Source organism: Notolabrus celidotus, chromosome 10, assembly GCF_009762535.1.
Source record: "Notolabrus celidotus isolate fNotCel1 chromosome 10, fNotCel1.pri, whole genome shotgun sequence".
Taxonomy (NCBI): Eukaryota; Metazoa; Chordata; class Actinopteri; order Labriformes; family Labridae; genus Notolabrus; species Notolabrus celidotus.
The window spans coordinates 36,310,740-36,327,396 of record NC_048281.1 but is presented as its reverse complement, the minus strand read 5'-3'; the positions used below and the strand labels follow the sequence as shown (position 1 = coordinate 36,327,396).

Sequence of the window (16,657 nt, the reverse complement as noted above, 5' to 3'; positions counted from 1 at the left end):
CCTGCACAAGAACTCAAACAATTCCTCTAATATAAATCAGGAAATCTTTAAATTCAAACACTTTATAATAAATAAGTGTTATTAAAGCTGCAGCTGATGTTTGTTTTCAGTGTTTAATATCATAAAAATATATAAAATATGTATTTTTAGTTTTATTAAAAAAGGGTAATCCACTTATCAGATTACCTGAATGTTCCTAAATCTTCTGCTTTTATTTCATTTATTTCTGAAGGTGAATTTTTAGACATTTTAATCCCAGAATTTTTGATAAATTCTGCTAAAAAACACCAAAAACACTCTGAATGAAACTCATGATTTTATTTCTGTGAGTTCAGACATGCTGTGTGTCTTTAAAGCAAGAAGCTCATCATATGAAATCTGTTTCTTCTCCTTCATTGATTTATAAATTAAGGGTTGATATTCCTTCATGCATTCACACACGTGTGTTAACCATGTGCTGTTCGTGTGTTTGGGATCATGCATGTGAACTCGGCCTCCCTGGATCCATCCTGATCCTTTACGTTTCTGTCGGCTCCATCCAGAAGCCGTTTGTGATTCTGCGCTTGTGTTTCCCTCTCCCTCTCTCCGCTCTGAGCTCACTCGGCTCTCCACGCCGTGTTTTTCTGCTTTACACTAATCGCCTGGATAAATTCTGCTGCCACAGATCGGCTAATCCCAAATAGGGGTCCCGATGTGAAAGGGGGGGAACTGTGACATTGTTTGGGACGCTGTGCTGAAGCTGCAGAGAGTGAGCTCATCAGAGAGAGAGAGAGGGAAAGTGTTTGAATCTCTGAGGGTTATCTCTACACAGAGTGAAGCTGTTATTACAGATGCTTGTGTGTGGAAGATGAACAAACTCCGAATGGAAACAAAGCTTTATGAAGCAGTTTCAGTTTATTGGTTAACAGACAGTTAAACTCAAAGAAGATGGATTTAAGTGTCGGTGCCGTGTTTAGCTGAAGTCTGAGATTTTCCTGAGGGAGCCGACTCTCGGGCTGACTCCTCCCCAGTCGCTGTACTTCCTGTACTCCCCGGGCTTCAGGTAGTAGACTCGGCCCTTGTAGTTGGGCTGGTCGAACATGAGCCAGTGGCCGTCCATCACGTTGCAGGAGTTAAAGTCAGAGGTGTTGAGGCGGTCCTGGACGTTGGGACAGTCGTCCACCACCTCGTGCATCTGGCCGGACATGTCGGGGCGTTCGTAGAGCCTCATCCTGTAGGAGCCGCGGTGCTGCAACGGGACAGATAGCTCATTAAGCACACGTGTTCCTCCTTACACAGACTTACAGGCTTCAGTTAGAGCTAAGAAAGCATGCAGTATGGAACATGAGCTACCAAGAGGCTACTTCTGCAAAGTCTAGACTTCACCAGCTCCAACGTTCTCCTCTTTAGTGCCTTCTCTCTATTCCCCAGATTTCCTCACTCTAAGACCAAAAGAATCCTCTTTCAAAGCCAGAATCCACGACCTACCTGAGGGATCATCTTGCAGGATCGCACACAGTCGCTCATCCCAATCACACGCTGGTTATCAGAGTAATCCCCCCTCCTCAGGTAGAACTGGTTGCCCGTGAAGTTGGCCCTCTCGTAGACCATGAAGGAGCCGCTCTCCACCCGGATGGAGTTACACCGGTTGAAGTAGGAGTGGAGGTCGGCGCAGTCATTGTTGCACTCGTGAGAGCGACCTTGGAAGTTCCGGTCCTCATAAAATATGATCTGCAGAAGCACAAAGAGAGGTTTGAGTCCTGAGCGGTGTCTGAAAATCAGTGATTAAGAGCAGGAATATGTGAAACAGAGAGATCCTTTACCTTCCCCATGGTTCTGTTGGCAGCAGACTGTTAGCGCTCAGTGCTGTCTTTGAGCCAAGCCACTGTGCTTTATAAAAAAAAGACAGAAAGGACTCCTGTGTGATTGCACAGCATAAAGTATTGTCATTTAAATGATGGATCGGGAGGTGTGTGTGTGTGTGTGTGTGTGTGTGTGTGTGTGTGTGTGTGTGTGTGTGTGTGTGTGGACGGATCGGTGTGTAAAATTTGTTTATGTATAGATGACTCCTGATGTGTGATGAGTTATTGTTCTGTCCTCCATGTTCATCACAATCTCGCCCCAGAAACTGCCACAGAACAAAAGGCCCGTAATGAGAGCGCGGTCCAAAAAGCATCAGCAGGATTTAATTTATTACACGACATCGTTTCTACAAGCTTTGAGGGAGAGAGGTTTGTTTCTTAGACCCTGAACAAACAATGGTTTCTGAGGAAGAGGAAGAGGCGGAGGATTCAAACACATCAAGCTCCTGGTTTATTACGTCTCATTAATCACAGAGTTGAGTTTCCAACAGGAGAAGGTTCAGATTCATCATCCTGTCTGTGCCTCTAAAGGTGAAGTCAGGATGTTTTAGACCGGGGTCTCTAACCAACATTTTCCTCCGTGTCCGGTCTAACCGGTTTCTATTCTAGTGCATGTGTTAACTTCCTCTGGATCCACTCCGTTGCGTTCTAGCTGGGTCTCAGACAAGGGACTTCCACCAGATCCATGTCCGGTCCGTCTCTGATCCGCTGGATTCGTCTGTGGAATCTGAGTTTCTAAGGAGAGGATGTGTCGGCTGCATGGAGTGAAAGAAAAGGATCTTACTCTTGAATAATAAAGGTTCTTCTCTGGAAACTTTTTGGAAACTTTAAATAACAAACTGTGCAGGTGAGCTGCAGGAGCAAGCTCTTTAAGTCGATGTAGTCTGCAGGACGGTGTTGCATCCATGCAGCTGTTTGTTAAAGACTTATTGAAGCAGGTTCATGATGTTTGTTTCTATGAATCATGCAAACATGTAAATGTGTTGAAAAATCACCTTTAATGTAAGATGTACGGTCCCTCTTTGAGTTTAGCTAACATCAACTCTTCATAGTCTCATGTTTTCAATATATTCAGAGCTCAAAGATTCAGCCTTCAGCGTGTCCTCAAGGTCTTTCCAAAACCCTCCCTGCAGCTCCGGACCCCTCCCATCAGATCAATGGTCCATGATGCGTCTGATGGAGCCGACCCGTGCCGTCTTGCCGCCCCACTCGCTGAACCTCTTGTACTCCCCGGGTCTGATGAGGTACATCCGGCCCCCGTAGTTGGGGCGCTCGTAGAACAGCCAGTTGCCGTTGCTGACGTTGCAGGAGAAGATGTCGTTGATGTGGAAGCGGTCCATGACGCTGGGACAGTCGTCGATCAGGTCCATCATCTGACCCCCGAACTCGGTCCGCTCGTACAGGCGCACGTTGAAGGAGTCTGCCTGCTGGCCCTGAGCGACAGAGAGAGAGAGAGGGAGAGAGAGGGAGAGAGAGAGAGAGAGAGAGAGAGAGAGAGAGAGAAAAGAGACATGATGCAGGAAAGAGCAGAGGCACTTCCTTGGTCAGGTTTCGTGTCGTCTGTCGGTCGTGTCACGGCATGAATCTATGACTCTGTGATCACCTCGTCTGACACAGTGACCATCATAAGAGACGGATCAGGTAGTCTGACCTCAGCACACAGTAAACCAACTATTGGAGTTCCATTTCAGCAGAGAAGGGCCTCTTCAGGTGTTTCCAGTGAGTCCCAGTTTCACTGTAAACAGCCGGTCATACAGAGACTGCAGCCGGGCGTTACTACAGGGGCGTGAACACGTCCTGATTTATTATGAATGAAGTAAAAATAAGGAGTCAGAACTTTGTTGAAATACCAACATTGTGACTCTGGATGATCCAAGGCAACTGATTAGTCATGAAGACGGCACTTTAAATCAAAATTAACTAACAAGGCTCAAGGTAAGGACCATCAATGTCGAGCTGGTTCACAGAGTGAGTCTACCTCCAGCAGATCTAGCTCCAGCTGCAGGTCAGAGTCCTCATGCCTGTGCTGGTTCCTCATGTCTCTGCTGGAGTGGTTATATGTCAGTTTAACCAGACAAAGCCTACATACAACTTTATCTCCATTTATAGATCAACATCCTGACAAACCACGCCCACTACATGATGACATCATCACCTGTGCTCCTTTACATCCAGGTAGTAGAGCTGCAGGGCGTCATGGCAGCAGACATTAACCAGAGCTACAGCTCCAGCTAGAGTAGGGAGGCTGAACTACAGCGAGGACACAACATGTGACGACATTCAGGACCTTGTGTAACTGAGTCGTGACTCTGGTTCCAACCAGCGAGGTTGATGACACCTGGTGGTTTAGCCGACCTGAAGCGCTCATCTCTAATCCTGATGCAGGTCTGTAAACATGTTGTCTTTGTCGAGACAGGCAACAAGAGGGGAAACTGTTTCTTAAAACTGTTTTTAGAAAAGGAGATTAAGATGATCATGTATGATATTTCACAGGAAGTAAAGGAAACATAAACTCTACTTAGCTTTCATGATTCAGTCACAAGCAAACTGAACGTTTCAACTTGATGTCATTTCATTCCTTTTTCCAGGAATTCATGTCTTCACTTTTGATGTAATGTGACAAACAGAGTTCAGTTAGCATTACCTCACCTTAAAGGTACAGTGTGTAGAAATGGAAATATGTAGTGATATCTAGCTGTCAGATTCTAGACTGAAACGCTCCCCTGCTCACTCCTCCTGTCGGTGAAGAGACGGTGGCCTTCAAGGACAAGAAGCTCCTGTGATGTTTGATAAGTGTGATGCTCCATTTGTCAAAAACATCTATCAGTACAAATTATTTTGTGCGCACAACAACCGCTCTCTTCTTCTTCTTCTTCTTCGTCATTTTACAATTGATGCTTTTCTTGCAGCCACTCACTGAATGCAAAAACACGTATGCAACAAGTTTGTCTGTTCTGAGCTGCTGTAGAAACATGGCCATGCAAGATGGCGGCCTCCATGGAAGGGGACCAGCTCCTATGTCAACAAACCTGTCCTGCTAAATGCAATTAAACGCTGCGCACTGTACCTTTAATAAAAACTGAAACAGTCTTTTTGTTGTTTTCTTGCTCCGCTCTTAAATGTTTCTTTATTTCTTTATCAAGTCTTCAAGCCGGTCATGATCGGTCCTCTCTTTGTCTGTTCTGAAGTAGGAACGGTTTACTTGTAACTAAGTAGACACTGATGGAAACAGCTTTCTCCAACAGATCAATCACGTCAGAGGCTGTGATATTTCCTGGGAATCTCAATTCAGTTTGTTATCAAATGATACCAAAAATACAAGTTCTCATTAATCCCCACTGTTAACTCAATCAGCAGAGACAATGACTCAACATTTATTAACCTGAATAACTCTCAGATGACTAAGGAGTTTATTTAAAATCAGAAGGATGTGTTACATGATGTGTTACTGTGAAAGAAAAGGACAGACATAAAATGTTGTGCCAGAGTGTTTGAGTATAATTATTCTATTATAGAAGAAAGTCTCTATCAGGTACAAGTTCATATTAAAAACTTGTGTTTGAACTTCTTTAAACTTCAGTACGTGTTGAAATAAAAGGTCTCTGTCGTGTGGAGACGTCGTGACTCACCGTACAGATGTGATGACAGGAGCCGACAGAGTCACAGGCGCCGGTCCAGTGCTGGAAGTCTTGGTACTCTCCCTTCTTCAGGAAGTACTGGTTCCCGGTGAAGTTGGGTTTTTCGTAGACCATGAAGCTGCCGCTCTCCACCCGGATGGAGTTGCAGCGGCTGATGAGACACGTCAGGTCGGCACAGTCGTGGCTGCACTCATAATGGCGTCCGGAGAAGTTCTTCTCCTCGTAGAAGATGATCTAGACGAGGAGACGTGGAGGTTATGTTGTGAATGATTCTCATGGACAGTGCTGGGTTCTTTGTCAGGTTTGAATCCTCTTTAGATTTAAAAACAGGACTCAGAGTGAGGAACAGTAAAGCATGAGGCCTGTAGTCATGTGAATATCATGTGGTATGACGCGCCCCTGTGAGCGGGGCCTGTGAGCTGTGTTGTTTACCTTCCCCATGTCGGCCTGTTTGTCTGCTCTGTGATCCGTGCAGCTCTTTGAAGACTCCACCTGTCGCATATATACTGAATGTGAAGTGCAGACTCTGCATGTGTCATTCATATTGAAATGTGCAGGAATCTTTGTGCTGCCGTGCTGACCTGAAGAGACGTCAGGACGCTGTGTTTGAACAGGTGAGAGCTGACACGCTGGTCTGAACCCGTCCTGAGCTTTGTGTTGTTACAGGGCCAGCTGGGTTTCAGACTGTAGTCCTGATCTTTGTGTTTTTATTTCATCTCTCCTGATTTAAAAACCAACAAGTTTTATTATCAGACCTTTTTCTAACGGCAGCGTTACCTTAAAACAGATTTACCTGGACACGTTTCCTCACCTTAACGCTTCTTTAAGAGAACTCACGTTTGTTTGAAGTCATTAAAGGATTAGATTCTTGGTTTCACCGTTATTCAAATGGTACAACACGTGTGCAGATAAGTTCAGCGTCTCTATTTGTTAATATTTAGTCATGCTGACCCTGTGTGATCTGCAACTCTCTGCCACTGCCCCCTAGTGGAGACGTTGGGTAGAGTCCACAGAGAGATATTTCAGTACATCTTATCAAATAAAATGTTTGAAGCCTCTAATGTTCTGACAAACGCTCTTCTTTTAACTTCTTCTTTCAGATAAAAAAGCAGTCATCACAGGTTTTTATTAGCAGCTATTTTAAACATCTAATTGAATCTAATAAGATGTGCTCGTTTTTAAAAACTTAAAGGACTTTTTTCTGGTGAAAGTTTCTCAAATTATATCAAGTGAACGTTAATCTTTATTTGAAACCTCAGATATTTAAATACTGCAAGTCCACAACTCTTATCTTTGCCCTCACTTTGATCCTGCAGCAGCATTAGCTTCACACACACACACACACACACACACACACACACACACACACACACACACACACACACACACACACACGTCAATGTTTCATCTTGCACTCTCCGTTGCATGGGCGTAAATATCTCGCCTTGAACTGGCGACCTGAAAAAGAGCTTTAGGCTGTATATAAAGATGGACGACATGGTAGCTCCTCAAAGAGAAGCCAAAATATTTAGAGCTCCCTCTACTGGCCGGCTGCAGTGCCAACTTTAAAACCAAAACACGCTGATTTACGTCACTGTGTTTATTTCTCTGAGTAGTTTAGTTTGAACGAGTGATTTGATGATATATAGAGGAATAAAGCAGGAAAGAGAAGGGAGGGGCTTATTATACTCCTTTTTTAAAATCCAACTTTTTGGCAGAATTTTGACTTTTTTCTTGGAATTCTGACATCAAAGGCAGAATTCTAGAATTCTCAAATGATGTCAGAATTCTAGAATTCTCAAATGATGTCAGAATTCTAGAATTCCTATGATGACACAGCAGAATTCCATTCCATCATCAACACCATTAATGACAGCTGTGTGGACCAATGAGGATCCTGCAGCGCTTCATGCAACAGATCATCGGAGTAGAGGAGGAACGGTGAGAGGAACCGTAACAAACACTAACACAAGAGTCATTGAACGCACCATGACCGTGAGTCTGCTTCAAACCCACACAAGAACCTGAGACGCTGAGGACTGGACCCAGAATACGACACCAGCGCGACATGTCATCAGCTGTATTTTGGCTTCACTTTTGAACGATAAGAGGAGGGAGATGCGTGTCATCCATGTTTCTATACAGCCAAGAAGCTTCAAAACTGAAGCTTCTAAATGACCCCAGAGATGAGACTCTGAGAAGCAGCTCGATGGTCGGTTTGACTCAGTTTGATGTGCAGCAGGGTTTCAGTGCACAGGTCAGTGAAGGGTCCACTGAGAGACGCTCCCAATAGATAACTCTTGAGCCTCAGTCTTGTAAGTGTCAGCGCTCGCAGTATTTTATTGAAGCCTCTGATGAGAGTCAGGACGTCAGGCCATGACCCGCTCACATCCTCAGGAGAAAACATGCCCTCCAAACGCAGAGAGCAAGAACAAAACTGAAAACACTTGAGCACTGAGGCCATTTTATTCAGCGTGTGAAACAGAGCAAAGAGCAGACATTTCACAAGAACCGGGCGTCCGTCTTTAGAGGTCCATGAGGCGCCTGATGGAGCCCACGCGGGAGTTGTTTCCGCTCCAGTCGCTGAAGCTCTTGTACTGGCCGGGCTTCAGGTAGAAGTGGCGCCCCCTGTAGTTGGGCTGCTCGTACATCAGCCAGTGTCCGTCCATCACGTTGCAGGAGTTGATGTTGGTGTTGTGGAAACGGTCCATGAGGCTGGGGCAGTCGCTGGTCAGCTCCATCATCTCGCCTCCCATGTCGAAGTGCTCGTACAGCCTCATCTTGTAGCTGCCGCGGTGCTGCGAGGGGCGGAGGGTCAAAGGTGAAAACACTCATCTCTTATCAAGGAATATACATTTTAAATATTTATCTTAGCCTGAGGAACAGAAACAGGCGGGGCCGTTAGCTCGCTCTGAGAAGTGAGATTTTCACAATAAAGACATGATTTAAAAGAATAAAGTCCTAAAAGTAAAAGGTGTAAATGTACAAGAATACGTTTGTAAATTTATGAGTAAGAGTGTTAATTTGGGGGATCTTTTTGCTTTTATTTTGGTAGGACACCTTGAGAGACACAGGAAACCTGGAGAGGGAGAGGGGAAATGACATCTACAACTCATGCCTGGACCAGGAATCAATCCTTGACTAGTGTGACGAGGACTGTGGCCTCAAATTTCTGACTTCAATCACAAAATCTCTTTTTGTTTTTCTCTAAAGTGGCCCTGATACTAGTCCTGATACTAGTCCAAACCTAAAAACCCGGACACATAACCTCTCTGGAACACAACATTTGAGTGACCTCCTGATCCCACATCACTGGGATCCTGTCTTTCCCTCTCTCTCCTCTCTCTGCCTGTCTCTCACTTTAACTCTTCCTGTCCCATTAAAGTTACTAACCATAGACCTTTCTGGAGTCCCTGAGCTCCCTTGTCTCGTAGGTTCCTCTGGATCTCTGCTGCTGTGGACGTGGTCCAGACTCCAGCTGCTACAACTACTACTATCCGTCTCCCCACTATCATCTCTCTCTCTCTCTTCATCTCCCTCTATCCCTCTCTCCAACACGGTCTCAGCAGATGTGTGTCTAACATGAGTCTGGTCCTGCTGGAGGTTTCTGCCTGTTAAAGGAAGTTTGTCCTTGCCACTGTAACTTGCTAAATGCTGCAAAGTGCTCTGCTCATGGTGGGTTAAGATGAGATCAGACTGAACAGTGATATCTATCCATCTGATATTGTTGAATTGGTGCAGGTTGAGTCATGAAAGCTGGATCCTAACCGTCCTGAGTCCATGTTGTCTCTCACATTGTGTTTAAAGTATAGTGTAACTCCTCTATTCTTCCTGCACACTGACACATGAATGCTTGCCGTTAGCATTCCTTGTGTTTTCCAGCAGCTTCTGGAGTTCCTGTGTTTTCCTAAAGGTCTGGAACAATGAGCGTTCACCTGTATAGGTGTCCTGTCTTTTCATGGTTCCACACAGTGAAGCGTTTGTTTGTCTTCCTTTGTGTGCTCTGTCTGTTCTGGATGTGTCACCTGTCTGAATGTGCTCAGTCAGAGAGAGGTGTGCAGTGGAACAGCAGGTCTTACCATGGGGATCATACGACAGGACCTCACGCACTCGTTCAGGCCGCCGGCCATGCCCATGTAGTCGGAGTACTCTCCCTTCTTCATGAAGCACTGGTTCCCCATGTACCCGGAGCGGTCGTAGATCATGAACATGCCGCTCTCCACCCTGATGGAGCGACAGCGCTCGAACACGGAGCGCAGGTCGGAGCTGTCACTCATGCACTCATAGTGACGGCCCTCAAAGTTCCTGTCCTCGTAGAAGATGATCTGAGGAGAGAGAGAGACGGTTAGTTTGATATAGATGAAGATGAATCTGTGGATCAGGACTGTGGACACTAACCTTTCCCATGATTGCTCAGCTGTTGGTCAAACCTCCTGATGTGAGTTCACTTCCCTGCAGAGCTGAAGTCTGGGTTTTTATACCCGCTCCCGTGGTTGTGGTGTGGTGGATTGTTATGTAAATGAGCTCCGGTGTCAGCAGAGACGCTACAGGAGTCTTCCCGCTCCTGTTTGTGGGACACTGAACAGCTTCTAGCATGAACCACGGCATGGACACACTGCTGGAACAGTCAGCGATTGAGCTGTTCACACATCTTCTGCTTGGTGTTCAAACCGATTCAACACTTTCACACAGAGAGGAAGGAACAGAAGGAGGATCTGTCAACACCAGCTCAACCTGACAATCAACAGAAGTTTCTAAAAACATGATGAAGCTGGAAAAACAGATCTGTGGTGAACACTGAATCCTTTCTCTGACGTGTTATCTGAGGCTCAGTCTGTGGGGAGTATACACATCAATCAGAATAAAGGATGTGTTTATGACGTGTTACTGAATGTGAAGTTTATCAAGAAGAAATGAATATTTTATAACATTAAAGATGAATTCTGAGATATTTAATCTTCTGTTTCTTTGTTTTTAGAAAGAGTGATCGTGATCCTCCATGAACTCTTTTATGATCAGAAAGCCAAATAATTCTTCTTATTTAAATGCTGTCATATATTTTTAAGTGTACGCATTTTTTACATCGTAATATGTCACTTTTTCTGTTTTCTTTTTTATTTGTTCGCTTAATTTTGCATCTTTTACCCGGATTCTGATTGGTCAAAAACCACAAAACAACAGTGATCGATTCATCAGAGGTGATCACGTCTTATCAAAGCAATCTGTAGGCTATTAGGTAGTAAGTCTCATATCTCTCTCTGTCTGTTTGACAGATCAAAGCTGAATGGAATGGAATGGAACAGATCAAAGCCTACTGGAATGGAATGGAACAGATCAAAGTCGAATGGAATGGAATGGAACAGATCAAAGTCGAATGGAATGGAATGGAACAGATCAAAGCAGAATGGAATGGAATGGAACAGATCAAAGCCTAATGGAATGGATGGAACAGATCAAAGCTGAATGGAATGGAATGGAACAGATCAAAGCCTAATGGAATGGAATGGAACAGATCAAAGCTGAATGGAATGGAACAGATCAAAGCTGAATGGAATGGAATGGAACAGATCAAAGCCGAATGGAATGGAATGGAACAGATCAAAGCCTAATGGAATGGATGGAACAGATCAAAGCTGAATGTAATGGAATGGAACAGATCAAAGCCTAATGGAATGGAATGGAACAGATCAAAGCTGAATGGAATGGAACAGATCAAAGCTGAATGGAATGGAATGGAACAGATCAAAGCTGAATGGAATGGAATGGAACACATCAAAGCTGAATGGAATGGAATGGAACACATCAAAGCCGAATGGAATGGAATGGAACACATCAAAGCCGCATGGAATGGAATGGAATGGAACACATCAAAGCCGCATGGAATGGAATGGAACACATCAAAGCCGAATGGAATGCTTCAAAGATTGAGACAACCTGATCACACGTCATATTAAATCCCTCCACAGAAAGTAGTTCATCTCATCCCCCTCTGTCTGTTGACTCTGTGGTAAAAATGTTAGTGTGGTCTGAAGAGGGCTTTATTTATATTATAAATTCTCTTTAAATCAATATTTTGTGTCAACTTGTTCATGTATGGTAGCTGGGTGATAAGCAGGATTTATAACCACCTGCTCATTATACATTGTCCTTTACATTCTCTATTTATACCTTAAACTGTGAGCTTGTGTTTGAATCTTTAGTCACATAACGGTTTGTGCTGCACTTTTTACTGTTGTTAATATAACTGTATTATATCAGAGACTTAATGTTCAAATATCAAAGAAAACAGGAATCACAATAAACCATGCTACATTTATCCTTCTATTTATACCCATACTGTCCTTCACTTCTAATCTTCTCACTCCTCCTCTTCTTCTTCTTCTTCTTCTTCTTCTTCTTCTTCTTCTTCTTCTTCTTCTTCTAATGAATCCCAGCAGGCTGCATGCTGTTAAACTTAGTGCTGCCCCCCACAGTCTAGTCTCTCTCTCTCCTCACCCTGTTCTTCCTGCAGGTGCTGCTCCCGGCCTCTTGATTGGGCGCACCTGTTCCTGATTGGCAATCAGAGGCAGAGTCTTTAATCAGGAGAGAGGAGGCAGCCTGCAGTGTGTTAAGATGTCTTCTGGAGACAAGTGTTTGCTCCTTCAGGGGAAGAGTTTAATTCTTGTTTTTGTTTCATGTAATTAAGTGAACAGTGTTTGGTTTCTGTTTAACATCATTTAGCTTCTCTGTTGTTGTTTTTTTAACTATGTTAGTACATTGTTGTATTCCCCTGTCCCGTGTTGTAAGCTGCTGTAACAAAAGAAATTTCCTCCAACGGAGGACAAATAAGGTATATCTCATCTTATCTTGTTTTTAAAAGAAGCTTGTTTTAATATATTATCTAAATAAACCCTTCATCGTCTTCTGGCACTGGAGAGGCCGGCAGCCCGTTGCAGCAGGTCTGAACCCCTTTACCTTTTGACTCTATCTAAACTTTCTTTTTTTCCCTTTCTCTTTATCTATTTGTATTTTTACTTATTTAAACATATTCTCCGTTATACTTCCTGTATGTCTGGGTTGCTGCAACAACCAAATTTCCCCCCGGGGATCAATAAAGTAATATCTTATCTTATCTTAATTTTCTTCTGCAGGTTCCTTTCTTCTTTTAACCTAGTCTGTATAAACTCCTCCTCCAGCTGATGCACATGTCTGAAAGTAAAACTGCAAGGAGGATTTTTACTGTGCATGAAGTCAAACAGGAAAAGAGGATCTACTCCTGCAACAGATGCACAGTTAAAACCTTTTCAACTCTTTCTAATTTGCACTAATGCACGCAGATTTGATCACATACTGTCACATTTAAACTTCAGACTCTTTTGCAAAGAATAAGGAACAAACTTTGTTTCATAAACCAGCAGAGTAAATTATTTAAAAACAGGTTTTATTCAAAGCACAGAGAAAATCGTTTACATCTGATTCATTTATTCAGTTATTGAAAACAAAATCATATTTCTGTGCAGGGAGACACATCCCCGTCTTCCCCTGAGACACGTTAACATCCCTCTCCTTAAAGCATGTCTTCAGATCAGACGTGAGTGAGGTGAGATCTAAAAATCAGTGATTCTCCTGAAGGATCCGGTCGTGGCACACGTGGCCCCCCAGTCGCTGAACTTGCGGTACTCTCCGGGCTTCATGAAGTACTGGCGGCCGCGGTAGTTGGGGTGCTCGTACATGGTCCAGTAGCCCTCCATGACGTTGCAGGACTGGATGTCGGGGCTGCGGAAGTGATCCTGCACTGACTCGCAGTCTTCGCTGAACTCCATCGTCTCACCCTGGAAGTTTGGACGCTCGTAGATGCGAAGGCGGTAAGGGCCTTCTCTGGTCTGCAGGGACACAGCAGAAAAACATCATAGTTAACACAAATAATGATGTTAGCTGTCCTTCATTTATCTCTCTAATGTGTTCAAGATGACTAAGAGCTACAAAGCTTCTTTAGTAACTCTGTTTTAATGCTTGAAGCGCCCTCAACCTAAATCTAAGACTGCTTCTCTTTGTGCTAACCGTTTCTGCGTTCAAACTCACGTAGGAGAAGGTCCGGCATGAGCGGATGGTGTCATTGTAGCCCATCCAGCGCTGGTAGTCCGGGTACTCTCCCCTGGTTAGGACGTACTGGTAGCCCGTGTAGTTGGGCTTCTCGTACAGCACCCAGCAGCCGCTCTCCACCTTGATGGAGTTGCAGCGGCTGAAGTGGGGGTGCATGTCAGGGCAGTCGGTGTCGCACTCATAGGAACGGCCCTGGAAGTTTTTGTCCTCATAGAATGTGATCTGAAGAGTCCGGGAGAGAGGGAGGGGTTAAACTTTCAGGTTCTGATAATTACATGCATGATGCCTTATTTTACATCCTTTTATTAAACAGTCTTCTCTTGCTGGCGATCCTTTACCCAACCAAGCTCAGTGAAATCTGGAGTCTCATGCAGGTCACGTTCAAGAAGACAACTCTGATAGTGTCTCGAAATCCAGTTCCAAAACTTTGACTCTCCTCCTACTTGTTGCATAAAAAGAATACAGTCTGGATCCCTCCTTCTCAAGCCGAATGTGTTCCCTAAGAAGCAGCAGACGGATCAAACTGACTTCTGTTTTTACAGTTTACCCTCTTTATTTCACCGTTAGAGTCTCTGAGTGTTTTCAAGCTACAAACTTAAACTGGCTCACGATGCAAACGTCTAAATCCTCTGTGTTAAACTGTTTTTTTTCCAAAGCTATATGAATATATAAATCTCCAGTCTGCACTGATAAAAAGTCACGATGAACCTGCTGCCGTGTTTCTATAAACCACATCACACGGTAGACTCTTACCTTACTACTCATCCTGCAGGCGGCCGCTGGAGTCAGTCCCCTCTGTGAAATCGATGGTCTCATGTAGCCGGAGCAAAGCTCCTCTATATAAACCTCAATCAAAAGCTTAGCAGATCCCACTTTGGTTGTATTTTCAATGAGCGGGGATTTAACGTCCCTGTCATCGCTGCCAAAAGTCTTGATCCTGGGCCTGGAGCGAGAAAACCCTGAATCATCAACCCAAAACTCCCAGCAGGCAAAATACTGAACCACAGTGCCCTGTTTATATTGATATGGACGTTTGAGGCTCTAATCCTTCATCAGGGAATTAATCTGTGCACGCAGGCTGAAATGAGGCAACACTACATGACATTTACTCTGAACAAGCAGTCCGATCTGAAACTTTGGTCTTTAAAAAGTGAACAGAGAAGGAAAACATGTTAAATCAGACATGTAGCTACGTTTAAAGCTTCAGACTGCACATCAGACGATGTTAATACTTCCTTATTTCAAACTAGGGACAAAGTTAAGACCTCCTACCTGTGCATGTGCATCCTTGAGTCCTTGATTGGCAGATGCACCTCTTCTGCAGCGGCAACACTTAAATCCGGAGTTCCCCAGGGCTCAATGATGGGACCTCTGATTTTATGAAAGGGAGTAGGGACCAGATATTTGGAGGATCTGTGCAAGAGAACTCTACTGTGCATGTTTTAAAGAGGGTTGGATTTAATATCCGGCTCAGAGTGTTAACAGAGTGTGTGACCTGAACTATTTTAAGTGTCTGTGTTGTGACCGGCTGACTCTCAGTGAATCATGAGAGAAAGGAGAGGAGTTTTTCTCCTTCTTCTTTGAGCAGTATTAATATTAGGATTTATTATTGCATCATTTATTTTGTGTGCAGGGCAGGAGTGCTTAAACAAATAAATATATATATATTTGCAGCATCTGTTTTAGTGTTGCACTTCACAGACCGTCCCTGTGCTCTCCAGTCTCAGCTGTGCAGAGAAGGGAATGCATGTTGTCTATAGGCCTAGACTGCCGGGGGAACTGGCACACTGACACACTGGGATCCTAGCTCACCTTCTTCCCCCCAACCCCTTCATCACTTACTTTAACTCTTCCTGTCCCATTAAAGTTACTAACCATAGACCTTTCTGGAGTCCCTGAGCTCCCTTGTCTCGTAGATTCCTCTGAGCTGCCGTAGACGTCCTCCTGCTGCGGACGATCTGGACTCCAGCTGATACGGACGTGCTGGACTCCAGCGGCAACAGCTTCTACGACTCGTCTCATCACTATCACTTCTCTCTCTTACTCCCCTCTATCTGTCTTTCCAGACCCAACTCAGTCGAGGCATGATGGCTGTCTAACATGAGTCTGGTCCTGCTGGAGGTTTCTGCCTGTTAAAGGAAGTTTGTCCTCACCACTGTAACTAGCTAAATACTGCGATGTGCAATGCTCATGATGGATTAAGGTGGGGTCAGACTGAGTCTGATCCTGTCTTGGTGTTGGGTCTCTGTTCATAATTTGACATAGAGTGGTCTAGACCTCCTATGTTTGTAAAAGCGTCTTGAGATAATGTTTGTTGTGATTTGGCGCGATACAAATAAAGATTGATTGATTGATTGATTGATTGTCCAGTGAAGGTGACAGCTAGTACTGATGAATCAGGTTGTCGTCTACCTCACTCTACTTGCCACTTTTGTCAAAGCGATGCTTTATGGTCGCCCACTGTTATTGTTTCTCTCTCCCTGTGAGGTAAAGGAGGAAGTCACCTGAGTGAAACAACGTCTGCAGGATCTTACAAATGGTGTTTTTTCGAGACCTTAGAAAAGTTTCTCAGAGTCTCACAAAGTTGGAGATCTTGCAGCAGTTTTTCAGGATCTTGCAAAATGTTTGAAGAATCTCACAAATAAATCTTGGCATTGAAGAAACTCTGCAGATGGATGACGAGCAGCAGGAGTTTCTGAGGATAACTGTTTCCATGGCCTGTGTTAATATCACGCTCTCTCTAGTGTTGTGACATCTTCTCACATCCACCCGTTCACACACTGATGGCAGAGGCTGCAATATAAAGCACCATCAGTATTTGGAACATCCACCAGGGGTCAGTGTTTTGCCCAAGGACACTTCAGCATGTGAGGAGGAGGACCTGAGGTCAAGACCCCGACACTCAGATTGAGAGAGGACCAACTCTACCACTGATCCACAGTCGCCTTCGCACATCTTTCTCTCTGAATCTCACAAAACTTCTCCAGGATGGTGCAAATGTTTTTCAGGATCGTCTTACATTTGTTTTCCTCCCTCCATGTCTCTTCAGAGAGTCTGTGCTTCTTTGAAAGTTGATGAGGATCAAACAGATAAAGT

At 44.3% G+C, this 16,657-nt stretch overlaps 3 protein-coding genes across 8 annotated transcripts; all 3 read right to left on the bottom strand.

Moving 5' to 3' along the window:
- Positions 1 to 875: 875 nt before the first annotated feature.
- Positions 876 to 6,445, bottom strand: LOC117819711 (gamma-crystallin M2-like). 3 transcript variants are annotated; one of them, XM_034693134.1, is made up of 4 exons: positions 2,837 to 2,992; positions 1,803 to 1,869; positions 1,468 to 1,710; positions 876 to 1,228 (listed from the first exon to the last, which is right to left on the bottom strand). In XM_034693134.1, exons 2-4 carry the CDS (start codon positions 1,809 to 1,811, stop codon positions 953 to 955), a joined length of 528 nt encoding a protein of 175 aa, XP_034549025.1. In that variant the 5' UTR covers positions 1,812 to 1,869; positions 2,837 to 2,992; the 3' UTR covers positions 876 to 952. The 3 variants fall into 3 exon arrangements, 2 of the variants coding, with proteins under 2 accessions (XP_034549025.1, XP_034549024.1); XR_004632606.1 differs by lacking the exons at positions 876 to 1,228; positions 1,468 to 1,710 and adding exons at positions 5,471 to 5,713; positions 5,912 to 6,445 and having other exon boundaries at positions 2,837 to 3,274; XM_034693133.1 differs by lacking the exons at positions 876 to 1,228; positions 1,468 to 1,710 and adding exons at positions 5,471 to 5,713; positions 5,912 to 5,971; positions 6,061 to 6,445 and having other exon boundaries at positions 1,809 to 3,274.
- A 1,481-nt stretch (positions 6,446 to 7,926) lies between these two features.
- On the bottom strand, positions 7,927 to 11,866 carry LOC117819702 (gamma-crystallin M3-like). 3 transcript variants are annotated; one of them, XM_034693121.1, is made up of 4 exons: positions 11,842 to 11,866; positions 9,878 to 10,160; positions 9,559 to 9,804; positions 7,927 to 8,277 (listed from the first exon to the last, which is right to left on the bottom strand). In XM_034693121.1, the coding sequence occupies exons 2-4, from the start codon at positions 9,884 to 9,886 to the stop codon at positions 8,005 to 8,007; spliced, it is 528 nt and encodes a 175-aa protein (XP_034549012.1). In that variant the 5' UTR covers positions 9,887 to 10,160; positions 11,842 to 11,866; the 3' UTR covers positions 7,927 to 8,004. The 3 variants fall into 3 exon arrangements, with proteins under 3 accessions (XP_034549012.1, XP_034549011.1, XP_034549013.1); XM_034693120.1 differs by having other exon boundaries at positions 11,811 to 11,852; XM_034693122.1 differs by having other exon boundaries at positions 9,878 to 10,043; positions 11,648 to 11,849.
- Positions 11,867 to 12,878: 1,012 nt separating this feature from the next.
- LOC117819701 (gamma-crystallin M2-like) lies at positions 12,879 to 15,033 on the bottom strand. Of its 2 annotated transcripts, XM_034693118.1 has the most exons (4): positions 14,834 to 15,033; positions 14,315 to 14,504; positions 13,541 to 13,783; positions 12,879 to 13,341 (listed from the first exon to the last, which is right to left on the bottom strand). In XM_034693118.1, exons 1-4 carry the CDS (start codon positions 14,998 to 15,000, stop codon positions 13,066 to 13,068), a joined length of 876 nt encoding a protein of 291 aa, XP_034549009.1. In that variant the 5' UTR covers positions 15,001 to 15,033; the 3' UTR covers positions 12,879 to 13,065. The 2 variants fall into 2 exon arrangements, with proteins under 2 accessions (XP_034549009.1, XP_034549010.1); XM_034693119.1 differs by lacking the exons at positions 14,315 to 14,504; positions 14,834 to 15,033 and adding an exon at positions 13,900 to 14,166.
- Positions 15,034 to 16,657: the final 1,624 nt, after the last annotated feature.

Coding starts and splice junctions, on each gene's coding strand:
- LOC117819711 (XM_034693133.1), bottom strand. Junction 3,275..5,470: donor CCTGTCATCACATCTGTACG/GTGAGTCACGAC, acceptor TCTGTCGCTCAG/GGCCAGCAGGCAGACTCCTT.
- LOC117819702 (XM_034693121.1), bottom strand. Junction 8,278..9,558: donor CCTGTCGTATGATCCCCATG/GTAAGACCTGCT, acceptor CGCCCCTCGCAG/CACCGCGGCAGCTACAAGAT.
- LOC117819701 (XM_034693118.1), bottom strand. CDS start 15,000: ATGCACAGTAGAGTTCTCTTGCACAGATCCTCCAAATATCTGGTCCCT. Junction 13,784..14,314: donor CCTGCAGGATGAGTAGTAAG/GTAAGAGTCTAC, acceptor CGGACTCTTCAG/ATCACATTCTATGAGGACAA. Junction 13,342..13,540: donor CATGCCGGACCTTCTCCTAC/GTGAGTTTGAAC, acceptor GTGTCCCTGCAG/ACCAGAGAAGGCCCTTACCG.